We start from the raw sequence: 27,582 nt of genomic DNA, 5'->3' as shown, positions 1-27,582 counted from the left end.
GTCTGATGACAGTCTCAACACGTCGAGGTCATGGATGAATGACACAGACTCGCAGATTTCTCATGTAGTTTTAATTGCTGGCAGACAGGATGATGGTTCTCTTTGGGTCTTTTGAAATCTGCATTTACCAGAAGTGGGACAAAATGGGAAGAAACCATTTAGAGCCTGTAGAAAGAAAGAAAGAAAGAAAGAAAGAAAGAAAGAAAGAACATCATTTAGGGTCTTTAGAAGAACTTTGTAAAGACCAAAACCAAGGGAGAAATGAGGAAAAAAAATTACTACAAAAAATTTTTCTGTAAAAGATTACAGAAAAAGATGTTTTCCCACTTACCCCTAGTGCAGCCTATTCATCTAGATAGATGGTGCTGTATTAAGAGTATGTATTCAGGGCAAATACAGTTTGCTGGTGGTACCCCTGGGGCTGTGGGCTATGTAAGGTATCCTGGTCATTGGTTTTGGAAAGTACAGCTGCTGGCGTTTTTCACATGAAAATTTTTGACAATTTGAGCTCCACAAATAAATACCGATCCAGGCCTATTGTATTGAGGTGAGGGGGGACAGGGAAGATCACGGCAGACTTGAAGTCTCACCTAATCACCCAGCAATTCTCTGGATCGATAGTTTGCTCTAGGAAAATATCCCTTTTTTGGATGTGCAGACTGAATATGGAGAAATGCGTAGCATAATCACTGTGAAATCATTGCATAGAAAAAAATCTGCTGTTGAGCCATGCTCCTTTAAAACAGGATCCTCTACTGTGTCCACATTTTCTTGAAAGCTAATAAGTATCATGATCCACACAGCACCATGATGCCATTTTTTCTCAAATTAATTTGGAAAAGGGAATATCAAACAGTGATGATGTCTTGTAAAGGATGTGATGGATAAAACCTGATTGTTAAGGGTGACAATGCTGTAACTGTGGGTTGACAATGTGATGAGTGGGGTAATGGGTTAATCTGACAGGCAAAGCTGAATTGACATCATTTTCCATTCACAGTGACAGTAAAGCATATGGATTTGTCTCGCTTACCATGTCCTGGCAAGTCAGGTGAATGTAATCAATTGTGCTTGAAGAATGAAGTCTGGACAATGATGCTGAGTTATTGATCCCCCTCGTGAGTAAACATCAGGTAGCCTATCAGATTGATATTTAAGACAGTGGCATTGTCCACAAGCCAGCAGAAGTAAATAACATGCAGTAGCACCCAGACAAAGAGGAATCTTCAACGCTGCAGAGTAAATGAGGAAGAAGAAGAAGAAGAAGAAGAAGAAGAAGAAGAAGAAGAAGAAGAAGAAGAAGAAGAATCACAAAATCTACCTCTAACAATAAAAAGAGTATTAGGAGGAAAAACAAATAACATACACTATAAATGAGGCGAAAGTCAAAAACAGAAGGATAAAGACTATTCATCATTGACCTTAGACAGTGCATCCCTGAGGCCCAGAGGCTCCATGTTTGCATGGTGAAAGTGTCCATGTAGCTCATGAGAATAATATGAATAATACACGTCGTGAGAGAGCGAGAGAGAGAGTGAGAGAGAGAGAGAGAGAGAGAGAGAGAGAGACAGGAAGGGAGAGAGAGAAAGAGACAGGAAGGGAGAGAGGGGAAGAGAGAGAGGAAAGGAGAGAAGGAGAGACAGAGGAGAGGGGGAGAGAGAGAGAGAGGGAGGGAGGAGAGCAAGAGCAATTTATGGAGGAGAATTCATCCAGTCCTTCTGCATGGCAAACTAATCTCCTTCCATTACGACAGCACAAAGCAGCGCAGGTTTTCTATTAAGTATCCAACCACAGCTTCCCCAACCTCTCAGCCGGTCATTGCCATTGCTCTGAGATAAAGTCCACCTCTATTTACACTGCACCAACATATGCTGAATATTTTTTATATTTGGCATGTAGGGTAGGAAATCGTACAAATCTTCCGATGCGGATCGAGGGAGCTGCTCGCCACATCCTACTCTTGCATTTGAAAGTATACACAGATGTAGCTTGAAATTCCACAGTCACTTTGTCTGCTTTGTGCCAACAAAATGCCAAGCTGAAATGCCTTCTGTCAACACCTGCATGCTAAATAAAGTTACGTCCTATGGTGCGACAGCCACGGGACATCTGCTGGGGAAGTCGAGATGTGAATGATGTTCAATTGTCTGTCTGATGGTTTGTTTGGGTGGTGTTTGAATTCAGCTCAGGAACCGTGAAGTAACGGTTTTGTCACCAGAGGTGGAGAGCAAAAACAGTACAGTTAGCCAAGTACTGCAATTAAGTACAACTTAAGTCCAGCTCTAAGGGCCTTGTGTGTTACTTGAGTGTTATGAACTTTACTTGCATGTGTCTAGTTTGTGATACTTTATACTTTTGCCCCATTTGAGGAGGGCAATATTTTTTCCCACTACATTTATCTGACAGCTGTAACTACAGGTTGCTTTGCAGACTAACATTTCACATGCAAAACATACAATTACCTCATGATATATAATGCCTTTTCCGAGTATAAAGGATCAATTCACCAAAAATAATAATTTAAAAAAAGTTATTTTCCCAATTACCCATCATACAATCAATCAGTTTTCATACAGTTTTTCTTTTTCTTCCCTGTCTCCTGGCATTCTGGTGCAACTGGGCTGGACAGGTTTGCTTTGATGGAACTCAAACCATCAAAAATGTACAAAAACTCAAAAAGCAAAAACAAAAACGAAACAAAAACAGCACTTTCCGGATACAATGACATGGATACCCAACATAATCCAGAGTCTTCTGGGGTGGAAACACTGCCAGCGTCTTTCAGCGGGAAATAGTTCTCACTGAAACTTCACAATCACACAGAAAATATTGGAATGGATATATTACACTGGGGGTAAGTGGAAAAATATCTCTTTTGGAATTCTGAGTGAATTGCTCCTTTAAACTGCCAACCAATATATGGAGTAGTTAAACCTTGAAAACGCTTCTTGGAGCACCTACCATGATAAAGTTCTTCTTACAGGTTAATGCATCGATAATTGAATTCTCCTGAGGCAAACGTTTGACAATATGGGTACTTCTACTTTCAGTTCTTGCAGTAATCACATTTTACCGCTAATTTATTCTGACGTTTCATGATATTACCGCTTTAAGCTAGGTGAAGGATGCAGTATTTTCTCCAACATTGTGAAGCAGTGACAGTGATGAGAGATTCAGTGCATTTCATGGGCAATGCTGTGCTGGAAACTGCATTTTAAAACAGGTGGACTAGTTGTTGATGTTGCCCCAGGGTGGCAGTGGTTGTCACAGGTACTGCCTGCACTCCAGATCGCTCTGCTTCAGGGGGAATCATTGGGTGTGTTGGCAGAGAGTGCTGTTCTGTCAAGGTGTATTATTCTTTTCACCATGCCCCACGTCCCCACATTCAGCCCCTTGGCTCCTGGTCTCCCACATGAGGCTGCTTCCTCTATCATTCTCTCGCTTAGCCTCTCCCAGCACAGTCCACTCCATCTCTACCTCCCATCGTAATATCTCACCAGCACTCCCCACTTCTCTATTTCTGTCTCTCTCCCTCTCTGCCCCACCCTCCCCTCTCTCTTTCTTTCTCTCAGGCCAGCTCTGACACAGACAGATCCCATTAACCCTACCTGTGATTTGTCCTAACTATGACAAGCATAGGGGGCACACAAAAGAAAAGGCATGCATTTCTTTATCGTCTTATCTACCGTTCAGTGTCACCGAAGAAGTTCTTTTTCTTCTAATGCTTTGTGACAGGCCAAGCCAGCGATGAAAAAGAAACAAAAGCCACTGTCAAATAAAATGACAGATTGACAGAATGATGTTCCCCGGGGTTCAACGTGTTATTTTCATTCTTTGTTTAGTTTTGTAGTTCCTGCTCTTTTTCGGTTTACGTGTGTTCTTGGAGTGCTTTTTTTTTTTTTTTTTTTTGGAGACAAAAATGCACAACAGGTCCCTGTGGTGTTCTTTGCACATATCATTTTTGTTTCAGTTCCATGTGTCGGTGTAGCAAGTTGGAATTTCAGAGTTGGACTTGGTTATGTAAGATTAGATTTGAAGTGTAGCATGAGGTTCCTCAGGAGGCTCAGGGCTGGCGTGTTCCTTGTTTTATCTCTCGTGAGATTGAATTAGTCCCCTGCCGAAGCTGATCTCGAGCTGGTCTGCTGTTCTGACCCCTGAGCCGAGCTCAGCACTAACACTGCTACATTATTTGCCACTGACCCAATTAGATCCTGCTTCCTCTTGTGATACATTTTCCTTCCCCTGTCTCTCTCTCTCTCTCTCTTTCTCTCTCTCTCCCCCTTTCTCTCTTTCGTTTTCTCGTTCAGCCCTTTTATTATTTTCCTCCGCTCCCTTTGATGAATGGTTGCTTTGGTTTTTAGGACAAATGACAGGTCAGTGATTAATTGGGTGTGCACTTTTACTCTCCCTCCATCTCTCTTATTTCTTTCTATTTCTATATCTATTTCTATTTCTCTCTCCCCCATTTCCCAGAAAATTTCTATCTTTACCTAGGTTCGCCCCATCAGCATATTCCCATAAATAGGGGAGGGTGGGGTGGGGTGGGGTGAAGTGGAGTGGAGTGGAGAGGAGGGGAAGTGTGGCTCAGAGGCAGGGCAATGGGCATGTGTGGGATGGAGGGATGAACGGATGGAGGGAAGTAGGGAAATGAGCCAACTGCTCCAGATCAGGACTGTGAAGGTGACTGCAGAGAGACTGAGAGAGATTTAAGGAAAGAGAGATGTAAACATACTGTACTAAAAAAAGAGAAGGTAATGGGGAGATGAACGAAGGGATGAATATGATCAAAACCACGACTGAAACTGTGATGGATGGATTAGAGGAGAAAAGTGAGCGGCAATAGATAAAGAGCAGGAGGAGACATAAATTGAAAATGCCACAGAAACTGGAGGAAATTGACGTGATTGAAGATTAGAAAGCTGGATTGCATCTGAATGCTAGAACAATTGTCAGAGTAAGAAATTAAATCCATGAACAAACCTGCAAATCCCAAGATCTTCTCAAAAGTTGAAGAAAGACAGACTTCGCTATCAAAGACATTAAAATGAAAGAGTGGAGAAGGAGGGGAGGAGCAAATGGGGGACATGTTGAAACACCAGTGATGACGGGTGTCCCATGGCAGGATGACCTGCTGCGCTTAGTGAGGCACCAACGTAGGCAATTAGTTCCTGATATGATATTATTAGTCACCAATAATTGAGTGCATCATTAACTTACCGCCCCATCACATCTCTCTCTGTTCTTACACATACAGTAGAGTATTATACATTCTTGTATTTCATTTCAGCTTGACTACTGCAACGCTCTATTTATCTGTCGTAAAAAGACATAGGATGAAAGGCTTAAATAGAAAGGCTTTAAACCACAACTGAAAGGCAGAACCATATTTTCCCCCTTTCAGCATCTCTTCTGTCTCACCTGTCTGTTGCTACATTGATTTTAAAACATCATGGATTACTTTTAAGACTTTCTTTGTCTGGCCGTTTAACTTTATACACTTTTACTCCTGGATGAACCTGACTCTTCCTTTGTCCAGGCTAAAGAGTAAACACTTTTCCTGTCCGCTGAGTTTTTAACTTGTTAAAAAGTACTTCAACCAATTTGGACTCTAATTTCCCCTTAAAATTTCCCTTAAATAGTATCAAAGTTATAATTTTTCCCATATTGTACAACAGATACAAGATACAACACATTATACTACGCAAAATATTCAACCCACATTTCACTGTTACCTCAAGTGATGAAGTTGGTTGTATGGTTTCACCTTTTCCTGCTTGTTTTTGTTTGTTTGTTTATTTGTTAGCATATATCTCCAAAAATCATGAATGGATTTGCATGAAACTTGAAAGGTTGAAAGGTAGGTCATGGAGCAAAGGACTGATTAATGTTTCACAAGGACTGACCATTTGGTAGAGGGCACGACTTCACATGATGAAAAGCATTTCACGTCCAAAAAGATTCACTCACCCACTCACTTTTCATACCGTGTGGCCAAAGGGGGGTGGTGGGCGTGAATTAAGTTTTGGTGACAATCCAACACGTGGAACTGGCTGGAAGTGTTGGCAGAGGTATGCACTCTACTAGTGCTTTCTAGTTTTGTGGCTGCACCGCTACATCAAACAGAAACTATCTAGATGTCTGATGCGTCAATTTAAACACATTTCCCTTTAATTCAGCAGGACATACTGTAACTTTGGAAACCTTGCCACTAGAATTTTGATTAAGTTTTGCTGATTTGAACAACGTGCAACATGCATTTTTGATGAGAAACCTGCCGATGGGACTGCCAGCATCAGAATTGTAAGGCAGTCTAGTCATCTTTGGCCTTTATTTGTCTTTACTCTGGTTGCCTTGTCCATTACTGTTCTATTGCTTCTACTGCTACTAGTACAACTACTACATACAGCCTCATAAAATGTATTTGCAGTATTTGTCTTCATTCTTCTCATAACCGCATTATTGTCTCTTGCCAAGTACAAAAGCTTATTTCCACTTAAGTCTACTATTCAGAGGTTTATACTCCATTGGGAGCTGACTGGTGCATGAAATGCGGCAACATTATTGCACTGTCCTGTCTTTTTCTTTATAGGAAAGTGGAAAATAAGTTTCTAGCCCTTCAAAAAGCAAAGCGCTAAATAAGGGCTTTGCTTGGACTCACTAAGCATATTTGAGCGTGGCGAGGTTCTGATCGCAAGGGGGAATAGGTTCCTTAAGATTGAGTTTCCCACTGCAGCGCTGTCTCGCTGGGCAAACAAGGAAAGTGAGAGAGACACCAAGGGAGGGAAAAATTAAGACAAAGTGAGAGAAACAGTGGAGCGAAAACATAAACATAAGATTATGCTTTACCTGCAGCTTTTGTTTTCTCATGTGCCCGACTCTGCAAGTTATCTGCAAACCATTTCCTATTTGACTAATCTTCCTGATAAATGAAATTACTTTAGTGTGCCTATGCGCCAGGCACAATTACATCACATTATCACCTCTGTCCACAAATGACACAGCAGAGGAGAAGCTGAGGATTTTACATGGGGATAATACCTTTTTAAACATTTAAATCAGTCAGTGCTGAAAAACAGCTAGCAGAATGACATTTACATGCCTTGAGCAATGCAGCAAGTTTGTCCAATGAAGTGAGACAAAGTTCAGTCGATGGCATCTGAGTGACCTCCAAAGAGCCATGCAAAAATGCCAAGGAGAAGAGCAGGAGAATTTGTATGGACAGTGACATGTCCCCATGATTTGTAAAACCTGGTGTGGGTCAAAGTGACTGGAGCGATGACATTTAGGTCCAATGAAAACTCTGTAGAAATTACTAATAGCCTCACTATGGCTTTTGTGGAGAGGATATTGTTGATACAAAGGTACTGTAAAGACAAGTTCATAGGTTTAACTTAGCAACTCCTTCCAGCTACAACAGTGAGCATGTTTTTGGACAAGTCTTGAGTCAATAAACCCTGTAGCGTTCAATAGGGAATGGCTCCTGAGACCTGAAATCCCTCTAAATCCTTGGCTTGACTTAACTAACAAACAGCATTCGTCACAGATCCATCAGTGAACTGCAGAGGACCTGTCAGTTAGGAAACGGTGGGATGGGAGAGATGGACAGTAAAAGGAGGAAAGGATTTTCACTTGCACACTGCCTCTGAATCAGTTTTGAGATATATGTGTACTGGGCATTTTCATTTTAAGGGCTTTAACTCTTTACTCAGCTGCATTTCAAAACATATATGCCAGTGGTAGCCAACTAAAAATGAATATTATTGGTAGTAGTCTGCAGCTGCTACTCATGTTAATGACTGATTTAGAATAAAAGCATGTTGCACAGATAGGCAATACACAGTAGCTCAACTCACCTTTTTCCCAACCTCATACCCTGAGGTAATTTACAATATATTGGCTACATTTAACATGACATGCTTCATTACATGCACTTTAATACTTTTCACTTCAGCTTTTAACGTATCTGAATGACGTTTATCAATAATCTGTTCAACATTTTTCCCCTTGCTTTTTCTGAATTAAGTGTGCTTGGTTTGTGTCTAAAATCAAACATAATTTGAATTTCTACAGATTGGAAAGAATTATAAAATACCTAATCCAAATTCTTATGTAACAATGTCCCAGCTGCTGCCAAGAGGTTTTCCTGCAAGACAATATCACTGCCCTTCTTGTTCATCAGGACAAAGGCAGCCAGTTACATCCTTAATCCAGACATATTTAGCTGGATAATCACCTCTCATAATTTAATCCTCAGGTTAGGTGAGGCTGCACAGAGATACTCTTCACTCATCTAGCAACTAAGACAAAGAGGGGGAACAACCAGATTAGCCGTAAACGGGGGCATTGCTCTTTCTCCCCCTGTCTCTTTCCTCTTTCTCTCCCTTATTTTGCTCCCTGGAAAAGGTAAGATGGTGATATTGTATGTTTTGTGATCGTACTGATATATAGTTCATTATCAGTTTGTTTTTCTTGTGCTGTGCTTAATTATTCAAGACATCTGGCCTCTGCCAGCTATAGTACATTGGTGCCAAGCAGGGCTTTTACAGACCATATTTTAAGCAGCCCACTGATTCCCTAATGAGTTTTTGACAGGCTTCTCTTTTTCTGCTCTCTAATATTTGATTATCTGGATCTAGAGTAGATATGCTGTACAAGCCAGCAGATGGCCAACCCACTGTCTGGATTTGTTTTGGCTCAATATTTGTGTCCCGGTGCTTGTGTTGTGTTTGCCCACAATACAATCACATCAGCCGACTTAATCAAACCAACTCCTCTCAGTGATTAGCACGTTTTCCTCCAGAAATACAAGGAAGAAGAGGTGCTAATTAGACAAGAATTACATGAAGCCATGACAAGGGGATTGTTCCAAATGAACAGAGAGGAAAAGATGTTTGTGAACGAGAAAAATATCTCATTCTCACCCTCTGTTCCCTCCTATCTCCAGCGATACTGAAGGCGACAGTCTCATTTCAGAGCTGTGGCACAAAATCAGTACGGGGGAGGGGGGCGGAGGTTGAGGTAGAGGTGGGGAGGTGCTAAGATAGGTGAGGATGAGATGAAGGGCCCGGGCCCATTGCATATCGTTGTTTATGGATCCGACACAGGCTGGTTTGGCCCTCTGGGATTGACTGTCTTCTGACTGGACAGCAGGCAAATAGACAGATTATAAAAACAAAAAGAAATAGAGGTCAGAGCACAAGGGTGAAACCTTACCTGAACTGTGTGTGGGCACCGTGTAGCTGTGTGTACGCTTGTGTGTCTGCATGTGTTTGCATGCTGTGTACATTTCTGTCTGTGTGTGTGTGTGTGTTTGTGTGTATGTCGTCGCTTTCCATACACTGTTTGACCTCCCATGCCCCAGGCATGTCCATCCAAACACTGCCACATCTCTGCAGTTCTCAAATGTAGCCCCTGTCTCCAACATCAGCTGTGTTAGTTGTGTTGTTTTAGAGTAGTCCCCTTGGCCCTCCATTTCATTATTTCAATTAGTGTGATTAGGATCTAAAATTGCTTGTGTCGGCTCAGTGATTGACAGCAATTGGCCACTAAGGGAGGAGCGCTGCAGACACACATTGCTGCTCAATGACTTGTGTAGCGTTACGCATGTGTGTGTGCGCGCGCGTGTGTGTTTGTTTGTTTACCCTGATGGGAGTTGCGCTCACTGAAGATGAGAGCAATTCTTGAGGCAAACAATCTGTGACCACCACTATGCTGAGATATCTTGCTTTATTCACAAGTGGAATGTAAATGGTCGAGAGAGGGGGGAAGAGAGACACGGATAGAAAAGTGTGTGTTCATACGTGCACTTGTATGTATGCGCGCAGAGATGTGGGGAAAGATTTTGTGACCATTATGGATTTTTCTTTCATGCAATTTTTTCCTCCTCTTCACATATATATTACCCACACACGTACCTCCTATCTTCCAAAGAATTCCATTATGTGTGCAGATAGAAAAACAACCCATAAAACTTAACATGCTTGACGCGTGTTGCAATCACTGCGTGTCACATGCATATTGCTTGTGTGAAAGCGTGACAGACAGGCAATCACTGCTCTGTCATTGCGTGTTTTGTTCGACCCAGTGGGAGTGGGAAAGCGCTTCGTTTGTCGAAGGCGCATTAGACTGCTGATTGTAATTTAGAGCACTGCCTAGTCTTGGTGTCTCTTCTCATTAGGGGCCTCATGGTCCAGCGACTGATGTCCTGGGTGTTTGTCTTGGCTTGAGCCGGGCCGGGCCACTAAAGCCATGTTTATGGCGTGTGGGATGGCCGAATGAGGCGTTACATTTCCAGCACGTCAGTGTCAAGTACAGCTGTTCATCATCCAGCGCTGGTAGCCAGGACCGCAGAGGCCCATGACAGAACATTAATCTGTCCCTCCTCCTCCGCAAGTCCCACGCATGTTCGTCATCCATTCTCCCTTTCTCCATCTTTCTCATCCCCATCTTACTCTTTCCTCTCTCTCTCTCATTTTTTTCCTGTCTTACAGCCTCCTTCCTTTCCTGACCCTCTTTCAATTCATCTTGGCTGTCTTGAGCTTTCCACCCACTACCTTGTATGTTATTGTTTAAGTCTGTGTCTCTTGTATGGCTTTGCATGACACTTTCTCCCTCCCTCCCCCACGCAATGTCTAAGTAGCCATCATGTTCTGTACAGGACGGCCTCTTTTCACTTCTCTTATCTAAATGTTCCTACCTGAAGAGTCTCATTCCAAAATAATGAATGGGAGACAAGAGGTAACTGGAGTGATTTGTTGACAAAAGGACAAAAGTCTTTTTACTGCTAAGATCCTCAATATTTTAGAGACACTGATGAATGATGGACATCAGGAGATGATTTTTCCTCTGCAAATGGATATTGCATTTTGGAATAAAACTCCTCATTTCTTCTTCCTCTTTGTCCATTTCCCCATGCTATTTGGAGAATTCTCATCTTTCCCTGCCCTGCATGAGCCCCTTTTCCATTTTTATCTTTTTTTCTCCCAGCCAGCATGTCTGCAAAAGGTTTGAAGGGACCAGACAGTAGACCATCCTCTGCTGCCAGGTCAGTTAGCCTCCAAAACACACAATAGTAAATAAATACACCAATAAAGTTGTATGGACATTGATTTATGAGATAATTAAACAGTTACAAGGCCATATACATTAGCGTTTGAGGTTTAAAGCTGCACTTGGGAAGATTTATGAAAAAAATACACCCTCCTCATCAGTTTACATCACAAAATTGGGCAGCGGTATATCTGGACTCACCATCTTTCACCATTTCACCATTTCAATACCAGCCACTAAGAAAAAGAAAAATGGATGTCTTTTGCCACACAGTTATATAAAGACATTAATAATTTTTGGTTTTGCATATTGGGTGATCCGATCACAAGAGGACAGCGCAAAGTACAGGTGTGAACAGGGCTCAATACTTCTTGAGCACACATTGTGATCCAATCACTCCAACCATCTTGACATCAGAGGTGATCACGGACACTTTGGGGACACTTTGCATTTGTAGTGTGAACACTAATGCGTCCTGATTGATCCCCAACAATACTTGAAGACGTCCTACCAGCTTTAGAAGGAAGGAGTGGATTGGTGTTTAAATAGTGTGGATTGTTGCCATGAAATTTTTATTTCAATGTCATTTTTATTGAATTTGCACTGAGATGAAGAAACAGAAAGAGAAAGAGAAGTGTGGCACAACAGTCAGATGATAACGAACAGGATGGGTGAGGAAAAAAGTGATAGCATGGTGAGGAGAAGGAAGCGACAGGGGGGAGTTGGAGTAAATTAAAGAGGAATCAATATAAGAAAAGAAAGGAAAGAGGAAATTCTGATTAGTCTGATTTGGCGATCACAAATCAGGAATTTAAAGGATAGCATTGAAGTGGTTATTGGAGGCACATTTGAGATGCATGATAAAGCCAAGTGTGAGCAGTGATCTGTCTCTGCTGGCCAACAGTGATCAGATCACCTGAGATGGATTTTAAAACCAAGTCTGAAGCTCAGACCTTAGTTATGACACCCTTCCAACTTAAAAGAAAAGAAAAAAAAATTCAAGCAATTAGCTCCCGTTGCCACAAGTTCCTTATCGCAGGTTCAGCTGCCCACACAGTATGTAAAACAGTGAGTCAACACCAGCAGAAAACATGTGCTGTGCTGCCCTGTGGGGGTTGAAAGTTTCAGGCTTGCTGCACTTCTGGCCACACCCAATCAATAAAATCACTGCAGGTGTTTTGCCATTCACAGCTGCTAAAAATACCAGCCCTGCGTTCCAATACCCGTACTACGATACTATTTAGTAGGCAAAAAAAAGAATTAGTAAGTCCCAATACATAGTATGTCAGATGCAGTATGCCAAGCATACCAGGATGATCTACAACATCTGGTCAGATTTCGCAGTATGCATTTCAGCATGCTTCTCTGGCCATTCTGACCCACAATCCTTTGCGCAGCGGAAGTTACATGGCACTGACTGAGCTGCGTGTACAAGCCACGCCCACATACATAAGACAACATGACACACATATCACATTCACCTCGGCGGAAGTGAGCAAGAGGGTCGGACTTCAGGGATGACGTATGTAGTGTGTCCCAATAGTATGCATATGCATGCATACTGCATACTACACTACATACTTTGTAAGGGCAGCTGCAGTACATACTAAAAGTAAAAAGTAGAAGTATGTGATTTGGAACGCAGGGCTGCTACCACTTCAGTGACAGCAGACAATTTCAACCCTAATTGCAGTGCAGCAGATGTTTTCTGACTGATGTCATTTAGTGTTGAGTTACTTTTTAAAATATACTCCATCTAATTAATCTGACCGCACAGCCAAACACAGAGTTCAATGATGTTGCTGTATCTTTCCTCAACATAATGATTTTTTAAAATGATAAAAAGTTGCCGTAGAATTAGTACTTAATATCACCTGATATTTTGCAGTGACTAAATCTTCTTTCTCTCCTAGCATGTCTCCACGAGGAGGGAAGGGAGGACCGGCTGGTAGAGCGCCTGCTGCTGGGAAATTCAAGAACAAGGCCCTTCAGCTCAGCCTCTCACAAAAATTCTGGTTATTATCATTCTCTTTCCCTAATGAGCATTGATTTAGAAATGGGGAGCAGGTTGTATTTGTTTGTATAAGTAATCAGCCTCATTGACTGGCACATCAACTACAAAACAAGCCTTCACAAATTCAAACTTCTTCATTTAAAATGCTTTCTCCCTTCCTCCTTTGAAGTGAGGGCTGATGTAACTTGATTGGATCGACTCATCCCCACTGCCAATCATGCCACTAAGGCTGGGAAATTATAACAAGGCATCGAAACAGCACTGAAAATGTCCTTGTTAAGCAAGTTATGAGGGGGAATTATGGGTCTTGCTTTGATGACGAAAGCTCTCAACACTGTTCACTCTCACATACATGCTTCACAGCTCAAAGTCAGACTCCCGGAAGTCGGCCCAGAAGGACTCCGAAGAGGAGGAGGAGGGTCAACCGCGTGGTAAAAGGAGCCTCAGCCACAGCTCAGCAGTAGCCGCTGCCTATGTCTCCTACCTCAATAAATTGTTTGGACAGGTCAGTTGTGCAACATATTACTACACGCATTGATGTACTGCATGTTGTCACAACCTCAACACACCCCTGGGTTAGTGGTTGCACAGTGACACACACACACACGGCCCCATTTCTCACAGTGCTATCAAGTGATTCCTCCACTGGCCTACCTTCTAACATGCTGTGCTGTTGTAGTAAGTGCATGATACTGGCTAAAGGTGCCAAACCTGATGTGACAATGTGTACAGCCTCAGGTCAAAAGAGCTGTAGCACCATAGGAAGGAATTAAGAGGTCAAGGGAAAATGGATTTCCACATTCACAATGACACCTATCATAAATGGGTGGAGCTAGAGTGGAGATTTATTATGTATTTATTTATTTATTTGGAGAATTAAGACTTCTGCAAGTACTGATACCATGCAGTTGTGAGAATGGTGTTAGTAGAGATGGGCACTGAAAGCTCAGACAGAAGAGACAACACCAAGAGATTGACATTAACTTGGGTTTAAAATGGCTTCAAATTGAGTTGCAAGTATGAGCACATTATTTCAGCATATTCTATAAGGAAAATATGAAATAAATATTTAAATCTTGTTTGCTTACAGTAAACCGTGTCTAGCTGATAATATTACATTCTTGTTTGCAAATCAATAATTAATCATATGAAATAAGCACAATACAGCCAGTAAATGCAGACATGGTGAATCAGTATTGGTGCCCACCTCTATTCTGGTTTCATTATTCCTTGTGCAGTATAATTTGACTCTCTGCTTCTTCTCCAAGACATGACTCTAATGACTACACTTCACATATGACATAATGCCTGGCTACCGCTTCCCATTGCACTGCATGGTCAAAGTTAGGGGTTTTGTCTCTCTGTCTCTGCACCAGCCACTGTGAGCCAATATTGCCACAGGGTGTCATGGAATATTGGGGGAAATGGCAACTGGCAATGAGCTTTTCTCAACAGCTCAAGTGACAACTGCCAAGCCTAAATAAAGGGCATTAAAAAAGGAAACACAGATGCCAGCAACACATCGAGCCAAGTGGCATCTGTCCCATTTATGTTAACTAACCATTGCATGCTTAAAACCGTTGAATAGAAGATAATGATTTGTTTTGATACAGGCCGACTGTATGTTTTAGGCGGATGCTCCAAATCAAGTGTAGAATCAAGTAGATTGGTGCTAGTGTTACACACAGAAAATAGTAACAGTGTTGGTCAGTGTTTGGCTAAGTGGTTGAGTCTTTAAATGGAAAAATGGATGTGGAGCAGGTCCAGCAGGTATTCACGAAGATGACTTAAAAACTCTGTCGCTTTATTTCGAGGACAGAGCCCGGCAAATGGCAAATACCCATTAAAATAGTTGCTGGGAGAGGCACACTAATTACAGGAAGTTTATTATTCCACACACTGCAGTGCCAAAAGCAACAAGCTGCAACTGTAAGGTCACAGTTATTTAACTATTTACAGAACTGTCCAATTACCAGCATTAGTGTGTGTTTGGGGCTGTCAGTAATATTAGACTGCTCTCATTACACTGAAAGCAAATCAATGCATGTGCTTGCTGCAGGAAAATTACATTTCCCTCTTTGTTGCAGCAAATGCAGATTTTCAAGGCATTTTTTTTTTTTAATTATTTCATTCACTGGATAATATATACATGCATATTTATTACACCCAGGATTCATCTTCCTTTTCAGCAGAGATCATATGTGGAAAGCTATAGTGCTCAGTTCTTGGTTGATTCCATTACTCAGTATACATGCTTCCCCTGGGCAATTTAATCCATAAACACAATTTTACTGCTACAGATGAAACAACTCCCTTTTAAAAACTGATGATCCAAACAGCTTTGACATCTGACATATCAAATGCTGGATCTCTCAGAACTATTTATAACTCAATGATAGCAAATCTGAAAAAAATAAATTCATTTGGTCCTCCCCAGCTCAAGAGGTATGATTCAGCGCAAACTAGGTAGTGTGCCTACCAATATTAAATCTGCGGCCAGAAACTTGTGGGTGGTTTTTAACAGCGATCTGACCTTTTGAGAATCACTTTAAGAGAGTAGTAGAGCCCTAATTCATTCTATTAAACAGTATGTTTTTTATCCTCTGCCAGCATTGGAGAAGATAATTCATGATTTTGTATCATCTCAGTCAAAAGTCACTTGCTTTTACATAATGCGGCAGCTAGCTTTAACTAGTAAATGAAGAGGCCAGATCTCCCTAGTTTTTATTATTGTTACGCTGGTTATCAGTCAGTTTCAGAGTTGATTTGAGCTTACTTTCAAAGCTCAGTCAGGGGTGTCTCCTTGCCCCTTATATTGATAAACCTTTTAACCTCCAATGAGCTTGAACACAACTTGAAATCCTCCTTCTGTCTAGACTTAAGACCTAAGCCATCCTGACTTTTGCTGTTAGAGCTCCCTGACTATGGAAGGGTCTGTCCAAGGAGCTGAGACTCTTTCATATTTCTTCTGAAGAGTCATCTCGACAAACTGGCCTGCATGCAATGATTTATGTTCATCTATCTTTTAGTTTTATGTCCCTCCACCATGGCACATGGCCTTTCAGGACTCCCTGTGTGCAGACTCCTTCTCGTGGCCACAATAACTCAACATCAATAAATAGAAACTTCATACTTACACCACGGGTTTCCCCTATAGAGCAGATGATCTAATTAGATTTTGGGGCACCACCTGCATACATTTGCATATTAATGAGGAAAACTGATTTTCTCAGAAATCCTTAATGTTCTAGGACACAGAGTTCATGTTAATATATGTGTCAACTTAAGCATTTTGACATGAAAATCAGCAAATCAACGTGCTATTTAGTTAGATTAATGACCTCATTAGCAAAAATGTAGTACATCATTGTGATTACTGCAGGACATCATGTTTTTTTTATTCTCTATAATCCGTTTTATTTCTTTTGATTCTTCTATTTTTATTCTCTTTCAAGTGAAGCACATTATAAACAACTCTTTTGCAGAAGTTATGAATGACAGATTGTTAAAATTGTTATAATGGTTAGTTCTTTTGCATAATGCTGTACATATAATAGATCCTTTCAATCCCGGGTCCTTATGAGAGCTTGATGAGACCTTATTACAAAGCAGAGCCATAGGCATTTCTATAAATGTCTTCAACAAAGCAAAGCGTCACAGGAGAGGGATTTAAAGGATAGCAGTGAAATCTAAGCCAAGGGGAGTTGTGTGCCTCAGAATACTTTAATGATGTTTTATAACTAGATTAACTAATAATTAATGGACATATCCCCCTGTTTTAAAGGACTTTGTGAAAGCGAACACTGCTGTAAAATGGCATGTTTACTGTGCTACTGTGAACTTGTCACTTTTCTGTACTTCCTTGACTTTTTCTTCTTCATTGCCATGGCTCCCCTGGCTTTGTTGTGCTGAAAGATCTGGTGTTGGCGGGATAGAGGGTCTGCATTACATACAGCCAGCAGCCTCCTGTTGTTCTGGCCCCGTGACTAAGACGGGGAGAGGAGGTTACTCCGCCCTGCAGTATTCCTAATCCCTGCCTCAACACAAGTATTAATAACCCCCTTAGCAAGGTTCTCTGTCAGCACTCATTAGATCCAATAGAAGAAAGAGGGAGAGACAAATAGCTTGGGAGAAAAACAGTTGTTGTGTTTACATGTCCAATAAACAGATAGCAACAGCAAAAGATCGACGGATACAAGCCGGAATGGACTGTACTCATCAATGTGCATCAGTATTTACGTGTGCAAGCATCTTTGTCAGTTTTGAGTAGTTTGCATCTGAGGACCATATGTGTTTGTGTGGACATCCCATGTATCTTCCTAATGTGTTCATGCATCATGCTTACAAAGCACTAGGCTGCTCGATGGCCCATGTGAAGGCAGACAGAATGAAATTAACTGTTAATGGGCTCATACTGACTGATGATTTGAGACTCTGCGATGCCTTGCCGTCTAATCCTTTCTGGATGAAAAAAATCCAATTAATGTGTTGACCTTGCTATCTAAATATGCCCTTGTAGGCTGGAATATCCTTTCCAGGGTAAACAGCGGTGGTGTGCTGTCTGCGATAGAGCTGCTTTTACACCCTGAGATTGAGGAATGTGTATTAAGACATAAAATGGTTATGGCTAGTCTCAATCTTGAACTGATTAGTATTTTTGACTCAAGTTGACTCTTTGGGTAATTGGGTGTTAGCATTGCATTTGTGCTTTGCCATATTGGCACTACAGTACAGTGAATTATGATTTGAACACCTGCCATGGGTAGCAGCTTCCAAATAACCCATAGGAGTCTCTCCTTTCCTGAAACTGCTGTGCACTTGAGCACGATGACCTTTTATGTTTTTTTTTATTAGTCACCTTGCGTGTCAACAGGTATTGGAAAATAAATCACTTTTCTTCGCATATCAGTGTAATTGCTCTGTTTTGCCTCATGAATATGCCGCATTTTTTCAGCTGTAAACCAGAAAATGTTTTAATAAAGCTGGGCTTTTGTGTTTAATTCATCAAAGAGAATGTTTGTGTGTTGCTGGCATGTCTCTATCTTATAGTATAGTCTGTATTCTGTTGAGCTTCAAAGTGTTTTTTTTTTTTTTTTTTTTTTTTTTTTTTGCTCACAGCATGAAATACAAGCTTATAGTATTTATCTTTGTGCTTGTGACAGTCAAAGCTTGTCGACAAGTATGTGTCAGGCTTGTTGAGCCTCTGAACTTACAGATGTCTTCAGGCCTGTGGCAGCGTTTTACCAAGACATATCTTCCTATATCTGCCTCACCCACGATATACGAAGATGACTGAGTTTGTTCTGTATGTTTCTTGCTTCCCCTGTGGACGTGGTATCTGTAGACTTGCACACTGGCAACATGCCCCTGAGTCAAACTCAGTCACACAGTCACGGTTTAAAAATGAAATCTCATTAGAGACATTGTTTCACTGCATTTACGGTATATTTTATTTATTTATTCATTTAATTAATTTGTTTTTTCATTGCTGTATAATGTCAAAACAACTTCAATACCTCAAAACCTTTGTAAATTAATTCCCCAGCCTACATGTCGTGTTTGCTCTTATTGTTTCATGAGCAGTGTTAAGATATGAGGCATTCGATCTGCGCTATCACATTTTACCAATGTCACTATGCTACAAGCGTGGTCAGTATTTGCCAGATCCATGTTTTAATGAAGGTGTCAAACTCTATCAAATCATCCTCTCAAGTGTATTTCTCTGCTGAACGTGTGCCTGTTTATACTGTTTTGCTGAAATAACCAAATAATCAAGTGGGTGTTTTTTTTGTTTTTTTTCCGACGGCTTGCTCCCATTGTAAATGTTAATGCGATGCTGTGTTAGGCCCTTAGTATGCCTAAGTCTTATTGAGATTCATCTCTATCTATGTGGAGAGTTTCCTCCAGGCCCTCTGCTGTGCCTCAACCTCACTGGAAGACATAATAACGAGGGAGACAGAGGGAGAAAACATGTAGCATCTCAGCCTCCAAAAGTCACTCTTAAGCAGAGCATAAAATAAGGAGCATACTGAATGCTTCACAGAGTAGGTTATATGCTAATAATGTGTGTATGTGTGTATGAGTTTATGTGTGTGTGTGTGTGTGTTTCTGCATGACAGTGCAAGCTCTGTGCAACTCCATGTGCGTGGGTGTGTATTTATATGCACACAGAAGTACTCCAGGCTTATGCTCCGTCTCTCCATACTGTCGGGATGCTGCAGATGTAGTGTGTGTAGGAGTGTGTGTGGTATTGTGTTATTTTGCAAATTAGAGAGGCATGTCGCTGGGTGAAATCCCATTAGAGTTTACTGTCAGCATGCCGCAGTGTTGACATGATATGCATGTTATTCTAATTCAGTAGTCAAAAACAGATTATCACTGAGGTATTTCTCAGGAGAATGCTCTGTTTTAATGGAGCTCTGATTTTACAGCCCGGTCTCACATGCTCTCTTGTGATCATTTCGCTCTCTCTCTCTCTCTCTCTCTCTCTCACTCTGTCTCTCTCCCTGTCTCTCTCCTGCTGTCTTTCCTCCTCAGGATAGAGAACTTGATCAGGAGGAGTTGGATGGTAAGCTTTTACGGAGGTAATATTTTCTGCCTGCACAAAATGAGCTGCTAATTAACTGAATTGTTGTTATACTTGAATATATAGATATCTTGCTCTCTTGCTCTCCTTTTTAAAGCATGTAATAAAATGAAGGTTTCTTATATTCACTGAGTTTTGCACAGTTAAGGGTTAGGGTTACGGTTATGGTTAGGATGGAAAATAATAGCCTGCATGATAGGTAATTTAAGATTGTTAGTTATTAAATGTACAAATATTTCAAAACCTGATTTGTAACTACAATAAAAATCCAGTGCTTAAGCGACTGTCCCTCTTCTGTCAATATCAGCATGTTGACAACAACACGAATGACAGATTAAGGTAAAACTTTGTTGAAAAACTTTGTTGGTATAAGTCTGCGTGGTGTGTGTGTGTGTGTGTGTGTGTGTTTCTCTGTCTGTTTGTCAGAACTTCAGGTTGCCTTTAAGGAATTTGACTACGATGCGGATGGCTTCATCCATTACAAAGACATTGCAGACTGCATGAGGACCATGGGCTACATGCCCACAGAGATGGAGCTCATCGAGATCATCCAGCAAATCAAGATGAAATGTGTGTATATGTGTGTGTGTGTGTGTTTGTGTCCATTTCATTTGTTCCTCAGTGGTTATAGCATCTGTGCATGATTGATGTGTCTCTCCCTGAAGTGAGGTGGCGTGTATTTGTGTTTGTTTTGTGTGTGTGTGTGTGTGTGTGTGTGTGTGTGTGTGTCCATTTCTATGTCAGTGAGGAACTGATGTTTGTCTTTGAAGTTGGGGACATTTGAGACATTTGAGTCATTTGAGTAGACTGATTAATGGCCCTCACAGTGCAGGTGCAGGTGTGTGTGAGTGTGTGTCTGTGTGTGGATGTGCGTGCGGAGCTGAGATCAAACTTTCCCCTCTGCTCTCAGCGAAGGCATGTTCTTTTCTTTGCATATAGGATCTGACAAGAATGTGCATAGACTGACAGTGGGAACATATGAGTGAGACACACACATTGCAGGTAGAATGTCAAACACAGGTTGTTTCGTACACGTTCACATGTTCAGTGTTAGAGCAATGCATCTCCACCATATGAGCCGCTGCAACAGGTGATTTCACTGAATAACTACAAACACAGTGGAGAAAAAAGAAAAATAGGACTGACTTGTGAGAGCATCCAAGCTATCCACCCCATCCACTATGAGCAGCATGGTGGAACATTACCTTGTCAGAATTAGACTGTGTTATTTACTCTCAAATGTAAATATCCTTGGTGTAACTTGTTAAAAAAAAAAAAAAAAAAAAAAAAAACGAAAAATCATTAGTTTTGACAATGAAGCCACTTGCAAATGAGCTTCACAAATACCCTTTTTTCCCAATGAAGTTGCTTGTATGGTTCTTACATGTCACTAACAGAAAACATCTCCACCTGCATGACAAAGAAGTTTCTCTCATTTTCTCAGATGCCAGTAAACACAAACAACAAAACCGTATATTCTGATCCCTCTGCCTCGCCTTAACTAGTCAGTGTTCCCGATGGCTATGATGTAGCCGTGTCAGGAAGTACGCATACAGTCCACTCTCTATATGTATTTAATCAACTATCTTTGATAACACACCTTTAAGCGGAGCGAGAGAGAGAGAGAGTGAACCAAATCACCTGGTGTAGTGATTGGTTTGAATGAACACCTGCATTCTCTGGGGCTTTGATGCAACATAGTTGAGAGTAAACACATCTGAGACCTTCTCCTGCTCATCTGCAATCGGCAATGATAAAACAAAACGGACCTCTGAGCTTTATTACTGTGCATTATTAAGTATCGGGCGTAAAGGACATGCTAAATGCAATGAAGATCAAAGACAGAGACTATTGGTGCTAATGACTGCATCATCAAATACTGAAATCCCCAATTGTAGTTTAACCTTAATCCTACCGACTGGGTTACCTGTAGACCCCAGATGTACTTTTTGTCATATCTCACTGGTGCTTTATTATATCATTCCATAACATTTTTCATGATTTTGTCAATCAATTTGCTCCTAATGACTTCATATCATTGTTATCCCTTTCTGTTTTAATTAGTTCTTTTTAAAAATATCAATGTACTGGTGTCCTGGTGGACCCCAGTCAACAGAACCTCATTATGCCTATGCAGGTTTAATGGATGATAATTATGATGATAATAGATAAATATTGAGTTCATGTTTGTTCTGGGTCCTAATTTAAAGTATCACACAGTATCAGGGGGATAGGGGCACTCTGACAGTCATTTTGAAGGAGACAGACACAGATGCAGCAGACATGTGTGCTCTGTCAACAACACAAAATATTGCTTTTCCTGATGTAAGATGATGTTGAAAGGCATAAGTACAATTAACTGTAGCTTTTTTTTAAAATAAATAAAACATCATTTTTTGGAGATGACATTAATTGCATAGCTAATAATGTTTTGAGAAGAAATAAGTTAACATTTTGCTATGGTGGTTGTATCTTACAATGCTGTTTTTTGCTGGATCATTTGTGCCTAAGTTACCTTTACCTGAAAAGGAAACCACTGTGGCACTATGTGACCCAGAGCAATTTGTACATTATGGTATGACAAGACATTCGTTCACCTATAACAGCGTGACTCTGTAGAGAACATAGGCAGGTGTGACCAAGCCCAGGGCCAATCATGTTACTTCACTTGTCATTTTTTTGTCATTTATGTTGTGATACTGTTACAAAAACATGATTTTCTAAGCAAATCTTCCCTCCTACAGCTGGGCATCTTTCATACTTGCTCTTGTCTGTCAGAATAGCCCTGTCTGTCTGGGATCCATGTCTGGGATCAGTCTCTTTCTGAATTCATAAACGGTAACATTCTTGGACTTTTGGATCCAAGGTACAACTATGGAACCAAAAAAATTGAAAGCACTTAAATTACCTTGAGGTAAACTCAGTTTAAATCACTTCCAACATGCTTTGCTTGCTAGAAATGCCAGGAATAGTCCTGTTCGCTTTGCTGCTGTTGGGACTAATGGGTGAAACTATGAGAGCTGACAAGATTCAGCACCATGGGAAATGCGTTACACTGGAGAGTTGGTGTGCACATGGAGAGCCTCACTGGAGGACAGACTCCTCCACATGTCTTGCATCAGAAATCTTTAGAATAATACGTGTGATCACATTTTTGAAACAAAAAGGACTGCAATGGTTTACTGAAATAATTTTCCACAGCCACCAAGGTTGCTTTCATAAGGCTTGCACTTGCCTGGGTAACACTGGAATGAAAGTAGGGCATCTTAAACTTTCTATAGCTTAGCAAGCCATTCTCAGGAGTATTTCTGAAAAATCACATATGGAGCCAGAAGCTGTTTCTCCGGGGCTTACACATGTTCTGGATTACTAGGAAGTGATATCCTCCAACACATGCATGAATGTGTGTCAAGTGTAGCACAGATTCACCAGGTAGGCATTGCATGTATTTTTTGCCTCAGGATTATGGCAGCAAATTAACTTCAAAGGTCCTCATTCAGTGCATGTATGTGTGTGTGTACATACGTATGTTTGTTCACCTACAGTATGGGGGTGTGTTCTCTCTCTCTCTGCAGGGGGTGGTCATGTGGACTTTGATGATTTCTGTGAGCTGATGGGTCCAAGGATGCTGTCTGAGACGGCTCATATGATTGGGCTGAAGGAGCTCCGGTCTGCCTTCAAACAGGTGAGAGGACCTTGGCTAGAGTCCGTAGAGGTGTGTGTGCACAAACCGTGCAAGGTTAAACCTCAAGCAAGTTTATTCAGGCTGATGCATAGAAACCTCTTACATGGTTTCTGTGGCCTGGTGCAACAGTGCATGTGCCTTTTGAAGTGTGTCCTCAAGCAACAAGACCATACTTAGTCATCTGCCAAGACTGTGTGGTTCTCATTTCTAAACACAAAAGAGAGGAGAGCAAGCAGAGTAGAAATGCTCATGTAGAAAGGTTTCAGTGCAGAGGAAAATATCCATTTTTATGTTTTCTTTGTGTTGCCTGGTCCCAGCCCTCTGAAGTGCCAGCATTTATATTTGTTATTCTTCATTTTCACTTGTTTTTAGCTTATTAATGGGAGGAAATGTCTGTCTTGTTGCTTTCTCCAGCGCCAGGTACAAAAGCAATGATTTGCTGCTTGTAGTCGTCGTTTGCATTCCCAAGTCTGTAATGCTGAGCAGTGAAAAGCAAGGCAAGCGGGGCTGTTATTCTGTAAGCAAAGCCTCACACACATTTGTTCAGGAGAGGCATAAACACAGAAGAGTGTGATAGCTTTATAAACCCCCCAAAAGAATGAGAAAAGGGTGGCAACACTGATAATGAAGTATCAATGCCTTTTTTAAAAAATATCAGACTAAAGTATATGCTACTATATGCTTCAGTATATGCTTCACCTACTGCCTTAAAAGGTGGTTGTGTGATTAAGCTCACAGCACATTAACATTAAAATACTTCATCAATCATTTTGCAATCTTTTCTGTGCAATTCGAAAACGACAAGAGTAGACTGGTGCACCCAATTCGACTGTTTTCACACCACTGAATGGACGTTATCAGTTACCTTTTCCTAACCTTAACCATTACCTGGTCCAAAACTTAACCATCACAACAAACTCTTTCCTAACCTTAACCAAGTAGCTAACGAAAGCTAAGTTGATGAAAGCTAACAAAAAAGGCTGAAGCTAAAGTTTGACTGGTTAAGATGGATTGACGATAGGAATAGGTGATAACAGCCTTCTGAGGTGAGGAGGTGCAGTAGAAACCCATACCTGTGTGGTTGATGACAACTGATGCTCGGATTTTGTCCACACATCTTCACAAAGGTCCAATGAGATTCTTTTAATTGGAAGTTTGAAAATCACAGAAAAAATGCACCAGCAATGTAGAGAAATTATACTCTTCTCATCTCTGCTGACTGATCTTTCACTGTGACCTTTCACTTTGTCAGTTTCATGATAGTCCAGTTTCTGATGTTTGCACAGAGCTGACAAAAATTGTAATAGATGGGCTTTAACATGCACAGTACAGCAGCAAAAAAATGTACTTAAGTCAAAGTAAAGTTAATGACTCTGAAAAAAAGTCCCAAAAAATACAAGCACACAAGGTCAACATACCACAAAGCATACTCGGTCAAATCATTGCCATGAGAAAACCTTTTTATGTGATAAAGCCCATTTGCAGATGTCCTCATGCTCTTTTTTATCTCATCGTCCTTTATTCTCTTTTCAGTGCTAACACCTCATGAGTCAGCGTTGCCCCATCTGCAGTCCCAAATAATCGGTCGTCTAAGACCTCGAGTTGCGGCCTCTATCAGTGTGGAACTCTGCTTTCAATTTTGATGATAATCACAGACATCTTAAGTTAAACGGCCATGGCGAGGTGTGATCTCTGAACTCCTTTGTCTGTGTCTATCTGTTGGGCTGTCTATTTCATGACTTTCTTTCCCTATTTCACTTTTTTTGTTTCTCACCCTTTCTCTCTCTCCATCGTTGTCCCTTTTGTCACCTCTAATCCTCTTGGCCTTTCATTTTGTTCTCCTCCTCTCTTCCCCACTACCCTGCCATCCAATGCTTGTCCCCTCATTCCTCTCCCCACTTCTTCCCCACTTCTTTGCCCCAACCTCCCCATCAATCCAACACATTGCAGTTTGATTCTGACGGTGACGGAAAAATCACTTTAGATGAGCTGAAAGAGGCCATGAAGTCCCTCCTAGGGGAGAAGCTGAAGAAAGGGGAGCTGGAGGAGATCCTTGGTGACATTGACCTCAACAAGGATGGCACCATCGACTTTGATGGTGAGTGTCTGCCGGGCTGATGACGTGGAGAGGTGAGGCGAGGAGGATAATACATCATGAGAGGATGAGAAGAGGAGATAGGTGGGAGGGAATCATAGGCGAGGAGGGGTGATAAAGGGTGAAGAGGGAGAGGTAAGGACACAGGGAAGGCGCCGAGGGAGTATTACGATAAATCTTATTTGTATATCTGTTTTCAGAAGTGGCAAAAAGCGTTACAGATAATAAAATACCTTATAATGTCTGGCAATAAAAATGGTCTGACATGAAATAATGGGAAAAGGTGTGTACCAAATGAATGACAAGGACAAGAGGTGAGAAAAGTGTGCAAGAAATGGTCAAAAAGTACTGAATGGATGGGAGGTGTAAAGAGTAGAGAGGGAGCAAATGGAGAAAACAGTGAACCAGAAAAGGGACAGAGCACAGGGGTCAGCAAATGCAGTTGGAAATGAGTGGAGGACGAACGGGAGAGGAGAGACCAAGGGTGAAAGGAAGCTGTGGATAAAAGATGAGGTGGAAAGGAGAGATGTAAAGTCAAGGTGGGTTGGCTGGAAGGTCCAATCCAATCTAATCAGAGGTGCATTAGGACGATCAGTGCACATGCCTGGATGCCTGTCACCGCCCATACAAAGAACACACTGCAGGACAGTTCAAGGACTTTGCAGAAATTGCACTCACATATGTAGCCACACAGGCAAATGTGTTTGGACATGCATAATGGGACAAGTACCACACGCACACACACATGCATCACGCATACGTTCACATGTGCCATCACCATGACATGCATGTTAATGTGATCACAGGACTTGACGGTGTGATCCTGTAACCACTGATCTGGTTTGTTTCGTCCCATTGATCCAATCAATTTCAGTTATCGGAAACATACAAGTAGGTGTGTCAGACTGAGAGAGGATCAATAAGCAGGTGCTTCACATTATCGTCCATTTGCCCCTAGTGTTACTCTGCTAGCTTATCCATCCAGTTTGGCCTCATGGGCTGAATGCCCAATGAAGCTCCTGCCCATAGGCATCCAATGGAGCCACTGGAGCAAAATCCAGCTTAAGGATAGGAAGCGCTATTGTGCCTGGTTTATTTCTTTTAAAAGGAAATGGTTACAGGAGTACCTGAAGAGGTAGTGTCAGTAGGTTAATCTGGAATTAACCGTTAGTCCCGAGTCAATCGATAGTTTCACACCAGCAATCATAGAAGCCTCTCAGAGCAATGATCTCCAAAAAAAGAATGGAAGATGGATGGTGTAATTGATTAGATGGACTTGATTAATGTGTCTCAAGTTATCTGTTGTTGCTATGGTAATAGTGTGATGGACAAGACACATCAATTGCCATCTTGAACAACACGTGGATCCATGTTGATGGGTACAGCGAGCTAAGGCAAATGGTGATCGAACTGATTAGAGGCGAAGAGCAGAGATGAGCCAAGACTGATAACAGCAATATTTGCTATTTAAGGCGTGTGGTATCATGTCGCCACCACAGATATGTGGAGTCATTAACCTTCATGTGTTATCTTCATATCAACAAAAAACAAAAATAAAACTGTCAGTTACTCTGTTAATTAAAATGCCCTGCATCCTTTCAGATCTGTGCTTCCACATATCATCCTATCGCTATTTTTCATTAACTTGGTAATAATGGAAGCGTTTTGTCACACTATGCGCTTTATTGGCTTCTAGTGCATTTTTAATTCGGGCAGATGATGATGATGAGGTTGTACCCCATGCTGTCCATTTGTGATATTAGAATATCATTAGTCCTTACAGTGGACCTGCTGCTGTCTCTGTCTCTCTCTACAGAATTTGTTATGATGCTGTCTGCACGGTGACCTCTGATGCAAGAATGACGGGGCATGCAGGGCTGGACATGTGGGTTTCACACCATGATCCACCACCGCCGTCTCCCTCCTGTTGCTGTAGCTCCTAATCCTGTAATGCAGTGTGTTTAAAATGCCTGATTGTAAAATAAGAAAAGAGTCAAATAGAGCTGTTTATATTTTCATAATAAAAGTTGAGGTTGAGTAACTGCAGAGGGTAAAAGGGTGAGTTATGAAACAGTTATGTAGCAATGCTGCGTTATTGCCCCCCTGTGGCTCAACACAGTACATCACCATCAGAATACAACGCTCCAGCACGG

The 27,582-nt window shown here is 41.4% G+C and overlaps 1 protein-coding gene across 1 annotated transcript; it reads left to right on the top strand.

The window, feature by feature from the left end:
- Window positions 1-8,252: 8,252 nt before the first annotated feature.
- cabp4 (calcium binding protein 4) lies at window positions 8,253-27,475 on the top strand. The gene is made up of 9 exons (XM_030051973.1): window positions 8,253-8,403; window positions 10,987-11,044; window positions 12,963-13,064; window positions 13,427-13,568; window positions 19,601-19,631; window positions 20,076-20,219; window positions 23,225-23,334; window positions 25,285-25,432; window positions 27,246-27,475. The coding sequence occupies exons 2-9, from the start codon at window positions 10,992-10,994 to the stop codon at window positions 27,272-27,274; spliced, it is 759 nt and encodes a 252-aa protein (XP_029907833.1). The 5' UTR covers window positions 8,253-8,403; window positions 10,987-10,991; the 3' UTR covers window positions 27,275-27,475.
- The last annotated feature ends 107 nt before the right edge of the window (window positions 27,476-27,582 follow it).

The sequence above is a fragment of the Myripristis murdjan genome, chromosome 1 (assembly GCF_902150065.1).
Source record: "Myripristis murdjan chromosome 1, fMyrMur1.1, whole genome shotgun sequence".
NCBI lineage: Eukaryota > Metazoa > Chordata > Actinopteri > Holocentriformes > Holocentridae > Myripristis > Myripristis murdjan.
This window is presented reverse-complemented; position numbering and strand designations above follow the sequence as displayed.

Bases quoted from the DNA above. Each gene is read 5' to 3' on its own strand.
- cabp4 (XM_030051973.1), top strand. From the start codon at position 10,992: ATGTCTGCAAAAGGTTTGAAGGGACCAGACAGTAGACCATCCTCTGCT. The intron at 13,569-19,600 runs GTCAGTTGTGCA...TTTCCTCCTCAG, and splicing joins TCAATAAATTGTTTGGACAG to GATAGAGAACTTGATCAGGA. The intron at 20,220-23,224 runs GTGTGTATATGT...CTCTCTCTGCAG, and splicing joins CCAGCAAATCAAGATGAAAT to GGGGTGGTCATGTGGACTTT.